The 20,584-nt window shown below is 37.7% G+C and overlaps 1 protein-coding gene across 1 annotated transcript in view; it reads left to right on the top strand.

The window, feature by feature from the left end:
• The first annotated feature begins 12,321 nt into the window (after positions 1-12,321).
• LOC127159541 (BAH and coiled-coil domain-containing protein 1) overlaps positions 12,322-20,584 on the top strand; it is an 83,650-nt gene continuing 75,387 nt past the window's right edge. The window contains exons 1-2 of the mRNA XM_051102351.1: positions 12,322-12,524; positions 14,908-15,212. Coding sequence (XP_050958308.1) covers positions 15,041-15,212 — 172 coding nt within the window. The 5' untranslated portion in view covers positions 12,322-12,524; positions 14,908-15,040. The remainder of the gene's footprint in view (positions 12,525-14,907; positions 15,213-20,584) is intronic.

Here is a 20,584-nt window from a genome sequence, read left to right as displayed (position 1 = left end):
GGAATGACAATGAAGACACAGAACAAACTGAAACAGAGTAAATCCAGAAGAACTGTGGCAACGTCTCCAAGATGCTTCAAGAGACCTACCTGCAAAGCTACCTGAAATATTTTGCGCAAGTGCACCTAGGGCAAAAGCTGCTGTAAATGCAAAGAATGGTCGCACCAAATGTTGATTTCATTTAGTTAATAGAAGGCAATTGATAAAGAAAATCTATTTATGACAGCATCCTCATTTTACAGCATTTTTACACAAGTGCCTAAAACTTTAACAGTGCTGCAGCTTTGCAGGTAGGTTTCTTGAAGCATCCTGGAGACTTTGTCACAGTTCTTCTGGATTTAGTCTGTCTGAGTTTGTGCTGTTTCTTCATGTCATTCCAGACAGACTGGATGATGATGAGATCAGATCTCTGTGCAGAGCACTCGCTGTTGTCAGACTCCTTGTGCAAACAAAAATCTCACTGGATTATTACGATTAATGGTAAAATGAATGTTTGGAAATGTAATCTGATATTTCCTACTGACACACTACAGCAAAAGAATGACTTTAACTGACTTTAAACCATTTTTTAGCTGATGAAAATACTAGTGGCCTAAGACTTTTGCACAGTACTGTATATAAGTTACTCTTTCAAATAAGTAATGTAGGTTCTCATTTATTGACTAACAGCTCGCCTGGCCCCATGTTATGAGAAATCAGCAGTAAGTGCAGAGGCGTTATGTGCACTGTGTAACATGTTGGTTACTGTAGTTCTAGACTAAATGTGAATGTGCATTTATTCACCTCACTTGCACAAAAATGTAAACTCAGAATATGACACAAACCTGCAATAACTAAATCTGTTAAATAACACAAAAGATCCTTTTTGAATTGAACCCAATTTTATTAAACCGTGTCTTTGCTGCTGACCTACAATAATCCAGTTCATCCATACTAATAAACAAAAATGATTTACAGAAACATTTGTGTTTCATTTTTCATTTATTTTTTTTATTTTTGAGAGAGTTGGAATTTCTTCCCCTTCGTCCTATTCTTCATGCAATCCAGAATTACGGTAGAGCTGAAAAGTTTGTTTGAGCTGCGCCCTCTACCTTACAGACGTGAATTACATTTCCTGCAGGCTGAGGCTTATTTGTTTCACATTTGGTGTGAAAGGGCTTTTACCTTTGCCAATAATAGAACTTTCTTATCCTAAAAACAAACAAGAAAGCCTGGCCCAGATGAGAAAAAGTAACAAAAAAGTAACTAAATTAAAGTCTGTAAAGTTCTGTAAAGTAAAGTTCTATAAAAAGCAACTAAGAATAAAGTAATAAAGTGCATAGGTCATATTATCTCAATGTCAAATGCAGAAACATTAATTCATGTGTTCATGACCTTAAGGATAGATTAATGTAGATAGCAGCTAGAGTTATTTTTATTAATTTTTTAAATTTTGCAAATTACTTATAAAGCCCTACTGTAAATGATTTAGCACCTCAGTACTTGAGCGAGCTCTCACCACATTATAGTCCTTCATGTCTGCTGCATTCTCAAAGCTCTGGCCATTTGATAATACCTAGAATATCAAAATCAACTGAGGGCTCATTTTCTCATTTAGCACTCAGATTCTGGAACAATCTACCTAACACTGTTCAGGAGGCAGACACACTATGTCAGTTTAAATCTAGTCCCATCTCTTTAACCTGGCTTACACATAACACACTAACACATTTCTATAATTCAAATCCATTTAAAGATTGTTAGGCTGCATTAACTAGGTCAGCCGGAACCGGGCACACTCCCCATAACACCCAATGTACTTGTTGCATCATAAGAAGAATGGCATCTACGCTAATATTAGTCTCTTTCGTTCTTATTCCGCGGTCACCGTAGCCACCCAGATTCAGCCCTGAATGTCAACTAGATGAGACCCAGAGACAGATCCCCAGTGAAGATCAGCACAAGACCACAGGAACCAGATGAGTCCTCTGCACAATCTGACTTTACTGCAACATGGAACAAACTGCTGGTTTGTCTGGCCAGAGGAGAACTGGCCCCCTGACTGAGCCTGGTTTCTCCCAAGGTTTTTTACTCCATTTATGTCACCAATAGAGTTTTGGTTCCTTGCCGCTGTCGCCTCTGGCTTGCTTAGTTGGGAACACTTAATTTCCAGCGATATTGTATACTATTTGTACTGAACTGAGCTGGATGATGACATCACTGAATTTGATGAAATATAAGTAACACAATGTTGTAACTTTCTCCAACAATGACAAAAATAATTTGTCTTTAGAGATATCATGAACCATATCCACTGGTGTCATTAGAATTACCTGTAGTATGAGTCCTCTGTAATAGGTGAAAAGCTTTTCATTCACTTTTTTGAATTCAAAAACAAAACATTATTCTGGGAGGGAAAGCAACTGTGTTATATAATTTCACCAACAAAAGCTAGCATCATACAAAAAGATTTCAGGTAGGATGGGTATGTGTCAAGGAGGAATCGAGACATGAAAGAATGCATCTCCTGGGATTGGATGCATCTGAGGATGCGCTTCTGTGTCAACATCCTGAACGGAAGCTTGTGAAGGGCCCAATTCAAGACTCGCAGATCCAGGATTGGCCGGAGGCCACCACTTTTCTTGGGTATGATAGAGTAAGGGCTGTAAAACCTCTGTTTCATCTCGGCTGGAGGGACAGGCTTGATTGCACCCTTTACCAGCAGGACAGGGCGCCTCAAGAATGCTGCTGAACCTGGGGGGGTCACCTGGCGAACTGTCTCTGCAAGTGGCACCAAAGGCGCCAAAGGTGGTGCAGCGGTGGGGAACCTTGCTGGACAACCCAGAAGGCATGACGTCCTGGGTCACACCAACAGGATTCCGGGTGTCCCCGAAGGGACTGGCTAGAGATGCGTGAGGAGGCATTTCATCCTCGAACCATGGTCTCTTGACCACTGGCGATAGGGGCATTGACACTGGTGTGGACGAGAGTGAGGAAGCGGTGCGTCGCTCACTGTCAATCCATGAGTCTTAAAACCCAGAGGAAGAGGAAACTGCTCTTTTTTTTTTTTTTTTGAAAAAGTGGGTACCATTGGACAGTTTTTGAACAGAGAAAACAAAAACAGAAGATTCTCTGCCTGTCCCTCCTCTGGGGAAAGAAGTGGCACTGTCCCCCCACCTCCTGAGAAAGAGCAGCTGCCACAATCTCCGGGTTGTCTGTGTCAGGGCCGCATTGTTGTCTTCCTGTAGGATTTAGCATGGGCCTGAGAGACAGGGGCCAGTAGCCTCGTGGCTAGTGTGCCAACATACAGTGACCCGAGTTCGAATCCGAATCCCGTCTTGTGGTCCTTTGCCGATCCCACTCCCCTCTCTCCACCCAGTGCTTCCCTCTCTGTTCTCCACTTTCCTATCTAAATAAAGGCATAAAAAACCCCAAAATATAACTTAAGAAAACCCAAAGATTTCAAGCTTGGTCTCAAAACTGGCTTCACATGGAAAGATAGACTATGGGTCTTCATGCACAACAGGTTCAAATGGAGGTGTAAATGAATATGTGTCACAGCTCACTAGCCAACGTTTTCCCAGCGGAGCACTTTGGGCCTTCCTCAGGCAGTCAGAAAGGCATGGAGCAACCTCAGAATCACATATGTGGCTTTCTTACCATTTGTCTCTTTTGTTCAGATTTAGTCAGTGGTGATTTAGGGGGAAAATGGGCACGCTGTGATGTTGTAAGAGCAATGATTGTGTGGTCAAAGCAGCAGACAGCAGATGTGGACTTACATCTTAGATTAGAAGCTTACTGAAGCTCAGACCTGCTATACTGCTGCTGCTCCCTGCTGAAAATAACAAAGTGGCTGCTCACCAGCATATTGTATATTGGTGGCTGGTTCCCAGCATGTGCAAGTTTGTGGTGCGCTGGTGTCCCCACTAGGTGCCTGTACCACAAAGCCGGTTTGGGTTGCTAGCCACACATCACTCACACATCCCAAATAACTGTGAGCACCAGAACATTTCTGACAGTCACTCCCACTGTCTCAGATGCTTTAAATGAAAACACACTGTACAGTGGAAAAAAAATGGACAAATTTAGATTTTCATTATAATGATTTATTCCAAAGATTAATGAGATTCATGGGTCTTTTTTGGTCAGCGTTGTAAGGCAAACTTTAAATGTGTATTATTGTTTCATGATTCTTTGGTAACTAAAACTATTTTCCACTCCATATTCCATGCTTCCATGTTCATTATAAAATAATACACAAACTTTTTTACATGAACAATCCTTTGCATAAACATTAATACATCAGCTATTTTTAATATTTTATTTAGCTTTTTTTTCTTCATTTCAACAATCCTCTCAAGCTTCTGTGGTGTTTCTTCTTACTGTGTAAATGTGTTTTCATTCTTCACATTTATAATGATTGTAACACTGTTCATTGTTCAAAGATCTCATCAGATCAGATGTCAGTTGGGCTTACTGCTTACTGAAGGGAATTGCAGTGTCATTCTTGCTTCACTTTATGGATATCTTCTCCAAATGTCATATAACGAATGTACCACTTCAACAAGGTTGCATTTCTTCAAGGTTGTATCTAAACCAATACTGTAACCCTGAGCTTGTTCAACTTGTTTCAAAGTAATGGCCAAGCATCTCCCTCTACATACATTCATTGACTATGTTTGGGGCCTGTGGAAGAAAAATTTATTTTACTCATCTATGTGCTTATGGAATATTGTGTAAGGGTCTGCTTTATTTGAACCTGCTGTGAGGATGACGTAAGAGAAGGGTATCGGGGCCCTAAATATAAAGGTTTGATTCTTGGGAATATGACGTAGCAGAATGTAGTTATCTGACTCTTACTATGTGTGGAAAGTTACCGGTTAGGAGATGTAACCTTGAAGGCTGGGGGAGTGAGCCCTCCCTTCTGGGTCGCACTCTGCAACAACCTGTGTTTCTGTATGACTGTCTGACCTTCTTTGCAAAGAATACATTTATAAAAGACATTTGACTGAGTTTGTCTCTTACTTTGGTGAGAGTCGGTTTTATTTTGCCACAACAATTTGGTGTCAGAAGTGGACTTCCTTGGATGTGCCTTCTGGACCCGAGAACGGATGGTGATTGATCATCCTGGACTTAGAAGTCACAGCCCTACCCTGATTAGATTGAGGGATGAGGGACTGACCGCCAGGGCCCGGGAGGGACACCACTGGAATCAGTAAACAAACCCAGGTGGCATCAGAACTCTCCGGTAAGAGACAGATCAAAATATTCTAAAGACATTTGAATGAGTTTGTCTCTTACTTTGGTGAGAGTCGGGTTATTTTGCCACAACAGGGCCTTATTTCTAATTTCATGAGTGGAAAGCATATAGTGACTGTTTTTATTACTGTAGATGCACTCAGTAATGTCTCATTAAAGCAGTTTTTACATTAATGCACTGCAAGAATTACTTCATCTACCTTTTGTTGCTCACTGAAAGGACTGCCACTCCCAACTGTATTAGTATTACAGCCATATAAAATGCTTCCAAAGTCAGTCCATCTGGTGCAGTGATTCTCAAACCTGTCTTGGAGACCACTAGTGCTGCACATTTTCACCCTTATTGGACAGACAAGTCTTGTAGGCTACACCAGGAGTGTCCAGTGCTTCTCCTGAAGGGTCACTTTCTTCTAGAGTTTAACACCACCACGCCTGCCTGAAGATTTTGATTAGCTTGTTCAGATGTGTTTAACTTTCTTGGCCCTACAAGAACAGGACTGGATATGAGTCAGTGTTTCCTAACTCCTTTGCTGGAGGCACCACAAGCGTACAGATTTAAGAAGCCTTCCCTATCTGACACATCCACTGGAATCCTCTACAATTGAGTTGAGACAGGTGTGTCCGAGTTTCGAAATGTATAGTCTTTGGCTACGTCTACATTAATCTGGATACATTTAAAAACAGCGTTTTCGTTTTAAAACAATCTCTGTCAACACTAGAGGTTCCAAAAATTTCTCATCCACACTGAAACGTTGGAGAACGTTAAATTCACCTTACTGCGCCTATGGTTAACTCCTGGTTTAGACTACAAGTCTTGTCTGTCCAACAAGGGAGAAAATGTGCTATACTAGGTGCCTCCAGGAAAGTTTTGAGAACTACTGCACCAGATGGACTGACTTTGGAAGCATTTTACATGGCTATAATACTAATACAATTGGGAAGTGGCAGTCCTTTCAGTGAGCAACAGGGAACAGATCTAATATGTTTTCATGCAATTATTCTGGTAGGATAATTTTATTTATGAAAATATCTTTAGCATTTACTGATGCGTCCAGGTCGTTTTGCTGTAGGACAGCAATAAGAAGGTTTGCACTTACGTCACAGTTTGGTCAGTTACCCGGATGCATGGCCATATTAGTGATACTCGGATGTAAACAACAGCATGGATTGCACGGTTAATGTACTACTGAACATGTTCTGCTAATTTATGTTGTCTAAACTATGTGGAAGCTGCTAAATTATATAGAGAAGGACTTAAGCTGGGCGCACAGTAGGCCAATTTTAAGCCTGATATGCACCCACAACGTTCGGGGGGCGTGGCCTAATTCGAAGCTTGTCGCAAATGATTTTTTGTCCAAAAAATCCTCTATTGTGTGGTGTCATTATGATTATTTAACTGCTTCCGATCAAGTCGAAGCATCCCCAAACTCAAATTGTAAATATCAAACATGTTTGATATTTAGGATTCTTGATCTGGCTGCCTCTAACATGATACCCAATGAGAGCGAGCAAGCGTCACTTACCAGATGTTGTGTGCTTCTATAGCTGAAAATTGGCAGCCACAAAAATGCCACGAAAGCAGATACATCACCCATTTTCTTTTTTATACTTTGCTTTTCACTGTGTAACAGAACGCGCACCAAGAGAGCCAGCTGACGACGTCGATTGTCTTCCATTTGCTTTTCTTCGCTAGTCATGTTTGATCTCGGGAGTCTCCATGAGATCTCGTGTCACTGTGAAATTTTTTTCTACATTTAACAAGTGTGTGGTCTTGCGGTCTGGTCGATTCATCTAGTGTGTGTGTTCACAGAATTATAAGGTAAAAAATCATCTAGAACTGTCTTTATGTCTGTGGTCACCCATGGTTAAATCGGTTAAGATTTGAAAATCGGTTAGTGTGCAGCCAGCCTTAGTAAGCAGGAAAGGGCACGATATTTTGAGAATCTAAAGTTAATAGTTGGTAAAGATACATATGAGCAGTATTAAGTAAGATATTAGCCTAATATTTCACCTAGTTGACCGGAAACTGACTCTTGCGCTGGATATCCTGGTTCAGTTGTTGGCCAACCACAAACACCTTCTATCCTCAAACCCTCTATTGTGAGTACATTTTCTGCCATCTTTGCTGAACTGTAACATAAAGAGTGTAGAAAAGTAACATATATTTAGGAACAGTGTGAAAGTGACTATTGGTACAATATGCGTCACACGACTAAACCGGTGTCATTGTTTTTAAAAGCCTTTGTTTTAACAATTCACATTGCAATGCGAAAACAGCATTGTCAAATTTATCCACTTTGGAAAGTGTTTTCAAAAACCTCAGTTTTCCTTGACAAAAATGCAGTCTCTGTATGGACGGAAGGCCAAAACGGAGAGAAAATGATGTGTTTTCAAAAGAAAACATTTATGTGGACAAGGCCTTGTGGTGCCTACAGGAAGAGTACTGGGAAACACTTGTTTAAACCAGTGTTTCTCAACCCCATTTCTCATGACCCATCTCCCAGAATGTTTTAACTTACTGACACTGATTTACCTCATCAGCTTGTTAGTGTATTAAATAGAGAGACATATAAAACATTCTGTGAGGTGAGTGCCAGGTCCTGGAGCTGAGAAACACTAGCCTAAACTAATGAGCTGATTCGGGTCTGTTTGATGAGACATACAAAAATGAGTGTTGCACTGCTCCTGGAGAGCTTCCATCCAGCTCTCCAGAGTTTAACACCAACTCTAATCAAAAACATCTAAACCAGCTAATCTAAGTTAAGTGTCCAGCATTAAATGAAAATGACAGGCAGGTGTGTTGGAGCTGGGTTGGAACTGAAGCCTGCAGGAAGGTATGCCTCCTGGAACAGGGTTGGCTAACATGATCCTTTGGGGAGGTGTTTCCTAAGCTGCATTCCATTTCACTTATAGACAGACACTTGCAAACTTCCCTAAGCACTTCCCTTCGGGGGAATCCCTGCTGCCATTTTGAAGTGCGTGAGGTGGACCAGGGAAGTTTATATGGACAGACCCTCGAGCTCTCAAGGGAGCACATCTATTTCATATGTACACTTCAGGCAGCTCCATGTATCACAATGCAACACGATTGTGACGTCACAGTGGATCATGTTTAATTTACCTCTACCCAAAAAAACTCTATATGAACTAAATCCCATATACATATAGTATTCTGCATTAAACAAATTCAGAAGGGAAAAAATGTAAATAGTAAATCAACTCTATTTGCAAATTCAAAGTGATCAAAGGGTTAGAACATTCCGATTCAGCCCAAAGCAAGGGTTTTGCCAGTAGTGGGCAACATAATCAATGACGTACATCCAAGTCAACAAGACGGAGGGAAGTTAGTGAGTGGAATGGAGTCCTACAGGCAAACCAACAATAAACATTTTGGATGTCTTACTTATCTAACCCATTATTTTTAGGTCTTGAGGTCTCTACTAATGAGCTGAATCAGGTGTGTTTGATTAGGAAGAATTTAAAAATTTGTACGGATGGTGTGCCTCCAGGAACAGGGCTGGGGAACAAATGATGCCTATGTTATTGTTTGTGGAGAGGTTTGCCCACATTATTTGACACTTTTGCTTGTGCATGATATTGCATCCACACTTAGAGGTGTCAGTATAAGGCTTGAATAGCTGCCATATTGTTTAGCACATAAAAAACTAAAAATACTGAGTGCACCTTTAATACTAGATTTCTTTAAATAATAATAACATGAATTATAAAGCATAGTTATTCCCAAAATGAAATTTTGAATTGTGTCTATACTCATGTTGTTTCAAACCTGTACTTTCTCAACTGTTTTAAAAACCAATTTGAATTGAAAGTAATTTAAATCTATTCAATTCAACTCCATGAACTTTAGCACAAATGATTAACTGAACGATGCTTAAAAGCGCTAAAATTTATTTATAAAGTTTGCAATACTAATTAAAACACATACACATTTCCACACACACAGCATATTTTGAGAAGAAAGGAGAAAATCATCACGTTGGTTCATTATAATCTTGGATATTTATTATACATATGAGAATGTATTTTAAAATCCTGCTGCAATCTGCTGCTTACATACAATTTCAAATGTGTTATGCTTCATGATTTTGTCATCAAATCCTAATAAGATATGCAAGATTTTGTCCAAATCCTGGCAACAGTTTAAAAACAGTTTATGTTTTCTTTCTTTCTTTCTTTCTTTTTAACAGAAATGTACAGTCTGGCATTTAATTTATTTCTTCCAAACAAAAAGCAAGTGTATCTTTGTGGAATACATTAAAGAAATAATATATAGAACACAGAGATACTCAAATGGCAGCAAAGGGGTTAACTGAGACAGCTGACGTAAGTATTTGGGGGTTGGTAAATTTAAAGTTACAGAGAGATCATTAGTACCATCCATCTAGGATTTATTAATACATATTAAATAAGGTTCTCAGATGATCAGCACTGGTAAAACTGATCTGTCATATGCGATCATGTGATCATTTATGACAGATCAATTTGATATCACTTGCAATTGTTTATTAAAGCAAGCAGAAAAAAAGGCTGGTCTGTAAAAAGGCTTTCCCAGAAATTACTTGCTGATATTTGTGTTTAGTGTCAGGTTATCTCATTGAACATCTATTATGCACATTTCAGCATGAATCATGAGTACAAAAATAATCAAATTTAAATATTTATTGCATATAGGGTTACATGTACTGTATATGATAACTGCACATTGATTTCCCACCTCTGTAAATCAAATAAATTACATGTTTTTAGCATTCCATGTTCTATCAACCATATTTTCACTGAAGAGTAGAAAACAAATGCTTTATTTTTTATTTTTACCAGCAGCCAGTGTGGACTAAATTATTCTGTGCTACATTTAAATTCAGACCTAACACAGCAATTCTCATTTGGATGTAAAAATTGCTTTGAAGTGGCATCATCAGCAAATTCAGTATTTTTTCCTCTATGCACTTTAAAGCAGCCTTTATTAGATGCAAACGGTTGAGTGTTTGGGCCTATGCAGTCCTGTCCATTGGTTTATTTAATGCAATACAACTGGCCTGAATGGGACACACAAAGACAAACACTGTTCTCTATATGCTGTTTTTTTTTTTTTTTTTTTTTAGTAACAAGTAACAAATGGCTGTATCAAAAGAAAAAAAAAATGAATTACAGTAAAACGCACAAAAAATCTAAACTGTACAGACAAAGCAGTTAAATAGGCTAAGCAAAGACAGACAAAGCAGGGGGATTTTTTGTTTGTTAAAAAGAATTGCATTTGTTTTGCATATACTCAAAATGACAAACAATGTCCAGGCTCAATTTGTAAGGAGGACCTATTGCAAGATGTAGCAATATTTTTTTTGGAAAACATACCTTACTTGCGTGATTTATAAAAGGCTTTTGGTATATTTATTTGTTTTATATTTTACATCGTTTACACCAAAACATAAATATGAAAGCCAATTTTGTGTCTCCTTAGAGAAACAGTTCTTGCTTCCTTTGAGCTGGAGAGATAAAGCTAGACTGTGAATCAGAGACCTGTCATTCAATCCTCGTCATATGTTCTTCTTTCTAAAGTGAAATTGCTCATTCTGTATACATTTATTTTCACTACATTTCTGTACATATAATTCACACTGACACAGGGTCCAGATGATGAGGAGGAAAAAATATACAATGTATTAAATGTATCTCACTACACATTCCGGTATGTACACATCACTACACAAGGTCAGGATTGAGAGAAAAATAACATAATTTTATAGAATTTTGCTGTGCATGAGACAATTTTTATGTAACCTGAAAATCTCAAACATTAGAAGGCCAAAATGGCCAAAGGGCTAAAAATGTAATTAGATTGCAGGATAAATATACATATAGTTATGCAGTCTACTATTTGTAAAAGCACATTTCCTCTTAGATAAGAGCACATACCTTTCAAGGAAACAGATTGAAGAAAAGAATGTAAACACAGTCTGATAAGTTACACTTCTTAATGTACCTTTAATGTATTGTCTTAAAATATCTTAGCGGAGCGTTTTCGCGTGTCCTTGTTTCAATTCAGTCGGTCATTAATCTTAATTTATCTATCCTTCAGTATAAACGAGTTCGAGTAAGGCTGATCCAAACTACTCTTTTTCCGTTTTTCTTCATTCGTACTGATGTGTTCAGAAATCCGCCTTGCGACTGCACGGTGTTTATCCGTTCCAGATCCGAAGGTATCGCACAACGAATTTTTTAATCCTCCAACATATCGAACATTTATTTCTCTACTTCTTAACGTGTTCTCCGAGTATAGCTCCAGGGCCATAGAGGGTCCGCCTTTTGGAGCGCCTTGAAACTGTTCCTTCTTATCTGTTTTCATCATCTAACCTGGGACGCCTTGAAACCGCAGATCCAGTTATTTCTTTCTTTTTTTCAGATAGCCCAATGCGGACTGGCGAGCAGCCAATCAGAGTCTTGTTTACGCTCTTTGAGTGACAAAACGCTGGCAACGGGCCAACCAATCAAATCCTCCTCAAATGGAGCCTTTTTTAAACGCGTGTTCATAAACCCACACACGGGCTATTAGCGTTAAATAACCTAATGCAAACTATAACATACAGTGCAGCTGAAATCATTTCTGCACTTAAGGTATTTATGGCAATGTTGCACTTACACACCCATTTTTGAAGCCTCTATAGTGTTTACACTCAATAGTGTTTGTTTTTATTCATCACATGTATTGAAGGATAGATTATTTTTATAGAAAATACATGACATAAATACCTGCTCAACGTTGGTAAAGACAGCAGCTACGCAGTAAATTCCTCCAGGTCGGAATCCTGTGCTCGTTTGAAAAATAAATATTTAAGGTTTTAACACACTGTGTGCAGTCTTTAGTATTCAGCTTGAATTTGCCGCTCGCCTCATTGCTCTCGTTCTCCACGTCGAATTCCCATTGGTTACTGATTTCGACCAATCAGAGTGCGGAGTGTCCCCGGGCGAGAGACGCCAGCTCATTATCATTCGTGAATCTGACCAATGAGCGCGTGTGTTTACTCTCCCGGAGTTGAGAGGCACGATCGGCGCCGGACAAGAGAATCGCCGTTCGGAGACTCGATTCGCGACTTCAGTGGCCTATAGAAGCCCGAGACCGGCGAGCGACAACTGCTTCAATCGTATGAGAGGAATTAGGACTGAACCACTGAAATATGCTTTTTAAAATAAGCGACATCATTGCTCTGAATATTTTTCTTGATTTCTAATTAAAATTATTTATTGTTATGCAAGGATATAACATACCAGTAAGTAATTCATTTATTTTTTATGTCATGGTTGTGTCGCCTTACGTCGAATAAAATCAAAAAGGCCTTCAAAGAAATAAAGAAAATAATGCTACTGGAACAGTACAAACAATTATGCTGGAACATCCAAAGAGGAAATGGAAAACCTATAAATATAGCATAATTAATAAATATAGACACTTAATCACCGTGCTACAGCCCGGATTTTTTCGCTTCATTTAAAGATTGTAATTTACATTTCTAAGGCATTTGTTTCATATGTAATTTTGCGAAATGAATATTTCTCACTTCAAGCTTGTACGGCCTTGTTCAGTTTACTACTCAAATTACAAGTGATATTTTCAGGAATTCTGTAATCACGCACATATTTAAAATATCATCTGTATTGATATAGTAGTTGTTGCGCTTTTCTGTTTACTATTTCTTATATCTACAAATGAATATATATATATTTTTATTGTTACATTTGAAATATTTTCTCTAAAGATACTGCATCGCAGTCCCTGATTTGAAACATGACAAGGAAAAAAATAAAAATGAAACGTGCATCATCCAAATTTCCAGTTGTCCTTTATTATCAGATTCAGATCGGTGTTTTTCTTCGCTGATCAATGCTTACTTGTAATCATCGATTCTGATTTTCTTTCGGATCGGCATGAGAGAGGCTCGTTTCACTGCTTGTGTCCGGGCAGCGCGTTTCTCCCAGCCGAATAACATTACCGACATACAAGCTGTAAAATATTGTGATTTTCTTTGTGAGTTTCTGTTTTCGACGAGCACAAGATTCCCAGTTGAGTTATCGCTTTTCCTCACTTTGACATATTAAGACAGATTTTCAAGCATTTTACTTTGTGCATTGTCATGCACGAGACAAAAACAACTGCTGTATTTGCGTCGGGATTATGCAAATATTTAACAACATTCACGTTTCGGCTGTTGATACAAAGCATTAAGTATTCAATTGCATGCAGAGGCTTAGATTAAAACAAAGCATGCCGTGTGATTGAATGTTGTGAGCTCGAAATGGACGGCTGTTGTGGAGTATTGGAGCTGCACGGTAATGGCTGACGGAGAGCAGCAGTCCTCACACGGAGACAAAAGCTGCTTGCTGTAAGGCCACCTTGGTTTGTATGCATGGCCTGCTACAGCAGAAAACACTGAATTTATTTCATATGATATATTCTTAAAATGCTGTAATTGATAGTAACCCTCGAATATCAATTGAGGAACCCCCTTCAAAATTAATTTATTTAGTGACATTCTGCATTTTCTTCAAATCTAGTCACCAGAAAGAGAGAGCACAAAGCCTTGTTGAAGGGAAGAGATAAAACAAATGAATATTAGCACAATATCAGCTGGAACTTGACACTAGATATTGTCTGTTAGGTTCTGATAGATTTAATTGCTCCACATAAAAGCTAAAACAGGTCAACCAGATAAAAGGAAATTGCAGTTGTTTACATGCGTACGCACACACATACACACACACACACACACACACACACACTCTTGTGTTTCAAGGTATTCTGATAAAAGCTAAAAAGGGATTTTTGTTAGCAAATGGTATTTAGTTTTCATGTTGTTGCTTTTTATTTTAATCATAATGGTTTTGTATATATTGCTATATTAAAAGGGAACTGATGCCATGTTTATTCAAAGAGCATGTTTCCACTATCCTACTATATGTGAAACAAAATATTGACATTATAATATAAAATATCGTATGATATATAAAATACCACACTTCTTTTTTTATATATATTTAATTCATGTGCATCTAATAAATGTCATAATTTTATTTTTTTTCATTCACATCATGCATATATCCAAAAACACTATTTATTTCATCAGATATCATTAATGTGTAAATGGTTTGTTCAGTTTTCTAACAATGAAAAAAAAAAAAAAAAACTGACGGGGCTGAAGCCAATACATTCATATTCTGAAAACAATATATGTCACTTGTTGTCAAGTCAGTGTTTGCATATCATTTGTTTGCCATCAAAATGCGTGCATGCTTGCACTTGTAAAACACGAAGATACTATTTCAATTTAAAACACATTTTTTTCTCCGTCCTCGAAAAGGTGTGCTTCTTTATCACGTATCCATACACTCGTATCCATACACTAAGAGTCGGTCTCTATTAGGCCTATTCAATCACTGCCATCTATGGCCTTTTCACATCTCTTTCACATCAATTCAATGGACGCTTAAAAAACGAATGCAGTTCTTCTCTAAGTGAATGTGCATCAAATTTAGGTCTCGATTTATATTCCAGTTTTCTTATATGTGACGAATACTGAGAGCATTAAGCAGATGTATGTCAGCTGTAGTGGTGTGCCATTCCGAGATTATAACGTCTCTTCTTTTCTTTCTTTGTAGAAAAGATGATTGAGGACTTCAACCTGAGCAGGAGAGGCGAGCTTTTCACTGAAGCAAACGCAGACGGATTACAGTACATAGGTTTCATCTGATTTCCGCTTGATTTTGGATTATATCGGCTGTTTTCTTTGGAATGGAGGGTCGTGATTTCTCCGCTCCAGCACATCTCCTTTCAGAGCGGGCCACTCTAGTGCATCGCGCCGCCTCTCGCATCTCCTCCTCCGGCCACGGCTCCGTGCAACATGCGCCTCATTTTCCACCCGGGAAATATTATCCATCTCACTTACCGATGGCGGCGCATTCAGGTTTGTTGCGTTTTCTTTGATTCGCTGTCATTTCTATGGAAGCTCCACAAGGATTTCACACACTGTTTCAGAAAATAGCGAATGTTCATGTTTAGATTTAGGCCTGTTTTTGATTATTGCTGATTTATGTTTAGGATTTATTATGATATAGCTACACTGCTCTAGAAAAACTACAATGTAACATCAAAGACTTTTAAATCCACATAGCAATCCAAGAACCATATACACGAAAATCTGGTTACAGAAGGTTTTATTATTATTATTATTTTGCTTATTTTAAGTGCTACAAAGAACCAACGTAGATAGATTTAGCTGATATTACCTTTTTTTGTTTGTTATGCTCATTTCCTGATTGAAGTCCATTCTTCAGACTTAAAATCCTTGTGTCTACATAAACCGAACTGAGGAGGTGTAAATGTGATTTTGATAAATATGAGATGAGCACATCTCGGTTTAATATGAATTGTGATAGGCAACGGTTATTGTGTATTTAACAGCTGATGTTTTTTGTAAGGTATAAATTGCCCTTCAAATTACGATTTAAGAACAGACTCAACGCTTTGAATACCAAAATGCTTTTTTTTTTTCATTTATATTTAATATTTGAGTATTACTGGTGGTATATTTTTAAGTTTAAAGTTAATAGCCTCAATTCGAGCTTTCTGATTATTTTAGAATACAGAATACAGTGTTGCTGTAAGAATAAGCAATTAGATTTAGTCAGATACAATTTCCTTAATATTTTGCACCATTCTTGAACTAAGATCCAAACGGTCCATTTTACATTGTTCAACAATACTTAAGTAATTCCCCATTCATAGACAATAATAAATAAAAATCAGTAGAATGAAGAATATGCTTGTTTTGCACTATTGAGGCCTTAATGTTCCAAGTCACATAAATATTGCCATTCATTGTCTTGCATTTAGATAATTTTGAAAACAATTTAGAAAACCTATCAAAGTTATGATTTTAGAATTATTTAGAATCATTATTAGGCTATAAATTATTATAACCCATTTATACTGCTAAATGTATTACATTTTATTAAAAAGAAAATGCTTATAATAGAAATAGCTACAATAAGGCAATTGTTCCAGCAGTTTCCATACACTCATGTACACTTATATTTATAGTGGTAGATGTATCCATTTGCTCTTGGGCAATGGGTATTTAGGCTAATGTTAGCTAAAGGGTGCAGGTGTGCTGTTAACCGGATATGACAATGTCTTTTGGTCGTACACTCACAGCTTGCGCCACCATGCAGCCGTGCCCTTAACTGTCATCACTGTTCAATGATTGAGACAGGTGAGGCATTGTACCTAGATAAAATTCACAGAGCCCAGAGTTTTATAGCTTTGTCTGGAATATTACCGTCTCAACCATGTCTCCTACTTGATTCATGTGGTGACATTCAACTTGTGTGTTATTACCACACCTCCACCACTACACCTTTATTCTAGACCAGGATGACAAAGGGCAATTTTGCATTGTCTAAGGTTGATAAAAAGCTCAGGTTTTTACACTGTTGTATGTATCTAGCAGGACATGTGAAAGAGAATGCACATTAGTGATAGAATGATATATATTTGAGATATTGATCATCGACTTAATAAATGTGCTATTTTACAGTGGACATTATTCTTTTTTTCATATTTGGCCCCACTTCATATTAGCTGGCATTAACTACTATGTACTTACATTTAAATCATTTGATACAATTGTGTATCACATACACAGGTTTTTACATTGTACTTATATTTTTAAAAATACCTGCAAGTAATTACGTGTAATTAATTTCTGCAATTACATTTATAATTACATTGTTAAACCATCCCTTACATCTTAACCCACACTTAAACCTACCCATTCCAGGAAATACCACCCATACCTGTCTCTAACCTTATCTGTATGTGGTAAAGTGTTTTGCAATACAGTTTGAACACTAAGTACATTTTTTGATGTAAGTACATAGTAGTTAACACCTCATATTTAACAGTGGGTTTTGAATAAATATTGTTTAATATATGTGTATAAAATATATGACATCCGCCATTAAAGGCACAAATGTGTAATTTCTGTTTCCTGAACGTTCCTCCTGTCTGCCATTTGGCGGACAAACAGATACCAATTGAGCTGACTGGGATGCTCAATGCAATGCTGTCATAGCTTAACTCAATCAACATATTATTGTGCAGAGTGTGCATGTTATTCTGCATGGAAAAAATGTAACAAAATATTAAATACCTAAATTAAAAAAAATATATGTAACTTAAACACCATTATTTGTTTAATTAAGGCAAAGCTAAGAAAAGCACCATGGTCATGCAAACCAAGCTGGACAGTCACCAAACCAGTTTTTTTCTCGTTAAGTGAACGGACCGGTCAATAGCGTCCCACAGGCGTAAAGGGGGTGTAGCTGCGTTAGTGGATTCGCTCTATCCCTCCAGGGACTGCCTCCCTCACGGCCTCACATGAATTCTTTACAAAGAACATGAATATTTCAGGGAATTGATGTACAAATGCATTCAGATGCAGGTTGGGATCCAGACTCAGTGAAAGACCTTCTGTGGTGTCTTTCAGTGGCTTTATTATTCAGCTGCTATTGGACTCGGAGGCTTGTAGAGACAGAGGCTGCTGTCGCAACGCTCTCTTGGCTTTGAAACAGCGCTGTTCCTCAAAGACTTATGAAATATGGGCTCATTTCGGAGAAAGCTCTCAATTTCACTTCTCCTCTCTCGGTTATTTCAGTTGATCCTTTTGGTTTGATGCTTATGTTTAGATTGAAGTTGCAGTTTTGTGCTCATCTTGGGGCAATGTTTTGCGGTGTATACCTTACCTGTTACAGGAAAAGAGATCAAATGATTCTCAACTGAGCATTAAAAATGTGACTTTGTCATGGTTTCTTCTTTAAAACCTCATGCATGTGAAACTGAGATGTTCCTGATTTGCATTTGTAACAAGTTTTACTATTATGCATACTTAGGGTTAGGCATCTTAATTGTCATAGACCTAAATTAAAAGAGAGGTCATATCTATAGACCAGAATATCATATAGATGGTATCATTCTTAAAAAAAGTTCCAAAATGGGGTTCTAAAGTGGGTTCCACAAAGAACTTTCAGTGAATGGTTCTTAAATAACTCTTTTTTCCAGTAACACTTTATTTTACGGTTTCTTAACTAGTTAGTTCTTAAATTATTAGCATGCACATTACTAGAATATTTGCCATTTATTAATACTAATTAAGCACATATTAATGCCTTATTCTACATGATCTTATTCTACATCCTTAATCCTACCCAATACCTAAACTTAACAACTACCTTAGTAACTATTAATAAGCAGCAAATTAGGAATCTATTAAAGAAAAAGTCCTTTAGTGAATAAGTAGAATGTAGTGAATAAGTGGTACCCTATTCTAAAGTGTTACCATTTTTTTCTTGTAATTTTCTTGTAATAATTTAAAGTAACTTATTCCACTATAAAGAACCTCTTTGTTCAGTGGAACGATTCTATGAATGTTAAAAGTTCCTCATTTTTTTACTTTAAATCAGTTAAAGTTGTTTCATAACCAAAGTTGTTTTCAACCACTGAAACAACCACAATCACCCACAAAATCGTAGCATCAACACCACTCCCATTTAAAGAAAATCTAAAAAAAATCTAGCTATTTCTACTCTTTATGTGCCTTCATTTCTTAATTTATCTATTTAAACACCATCATGACTGGTTTATGGAGTTGTTTGATGGATCCTTTCTTGAAAAATTTCTAATTTTAAAACATCATGTGTAAGCATATTGTTATTGAGGCTTGATGTTGCATTAAACATTTGGTCTCCATTTCCTCCAAACCCTTGATTCTCCTGTTCTTCTTACCATGTCTTGTCTGGGGGGGTTGAGTTGGCTTCCTTCCTGCAACCCCCCACACCACAAACACGCACACACACAAACCAGAACCATTGTTTCCGATCACAGCTTTGTGTGTGTTTTACAGCATGTTGCTCAAAGATAAAAACACACCCTCCCTCCTCTTTTATTGTCTTGGAGGGGCAGAACGTCCCTGTCTGTCCCCTCATTCTTATATCCTGCCTGGATATCCCAGCAACCCTGTTCTGTTTACAGGTTAACCCCGCTGACTGCCGCTTACCCTTGTGTTTTACTTTCCAGAGGGGAATAAATAACTGTACTGAGAGATTTTATTAAAGGGCTCATTGCGTGAATGTCTCAGAAGAGGGGGTATGGGGATGTAAAGGCAGGCACAGGTGTTTAGTGCTGTTATGAAAGCATGTCTGGTGTTTATGGCAGACCTGATGAAGGGGTTTGTAGGGAGATATGAGGTTGGCAAGCCATAAAGTCTCTCTCACTTCCCAACAATCTCAAATAGCAGTTTTAGGGCCCACATCAAGGCCTTCACTGATATTGTTAGAAACCGTTTCTATTCTTATCCTGCATGCTTTAAAAAACATGAAATGAAAATGTAATGCACTCACCTGCTCTCTGTAAACTTTTAATCAGTGCACATTAATAAAAAAAAAAAACAATCTTTCTTCTTTCATCAAAATATATAATAAATTGCTCCGCCTCTACAATAACCCTCCTCTCCAACCACCGTGTTTCAAATTGGCGATGTTACACAAATCTTTCAAAATCCAATCAATTCTTGTTAAGTGTTTTAATGTTTTGTGTGTGGCTGTAGACAGAGATTCTGTGGAAAACCCAACCTTGCTAAAACCAGCACCCGACTTAAAGCCTGTTCACACCAAGGACGATAACTATAACAATAAAGTTTTAACAGTCATTCCAATTCTATGAGAATTAGGAAGCCGGCGCCACAACGATGGTGATATTGTTCCTCTGTGTCGTTACTGTTGGAAGCAGTTTCAGAACGTTATTTTTCCATCTGATGGACAATAAAAACACTGACAATCAGCCAGTCAGAATCTACCAGACTTCATCAGAGCTTCAGCATGTAAAGCAGCAGATGACAAAACTGCAGTGCACTTCTAATAAAGAGAATGTTATCATGCTGATATGGATGATAATGTATTTATTGTTATAGTCATTTTTAAAGAAGTTCACTTCCAGAACAAAAATTGACAGATAATGTAGTCACCCCCTTGTCATCTAAGATGTCATGTCTTTCTTTCTTTCTGTCGTAAAGAAATTATGTTTCTTGAGAAAACCAGTGGACTTTTATGGTGCCCGCAAGTTTGAACTTCCAAAATGCAGTTTAAATGCAGCTTCAAAGGGCTCTAAACTATCCCAACCGAGGAAGAAGGGTCTTATCTAGCAAAATGATCAGTTATTTTCTAAAAAAAAGTACAATTTATATACTTTTTAACCTCAAATGCTAATCTTGTCTATTCTCTG

This window comes from Labeo rohita, chromosome 3, assembly GCF_022985175.1.
Source record: "Labeo rohita strain BAU-BD-2019 chromosome 3, IGBB_LRoh.1.0, whole genome shotgun sequence".
Taxonomy (NCBI): Eukaryota; Metazoa; Chordata; class Actinopteri; order Cypriniformes; family Cyprinidae; genus Labeo; species Labeo rohita.
The sequence above is the reverse complement of the archived record's forward strand: the minus strand, read 5'-3'. Positions and strand labels throughout refer to the sequence as shown.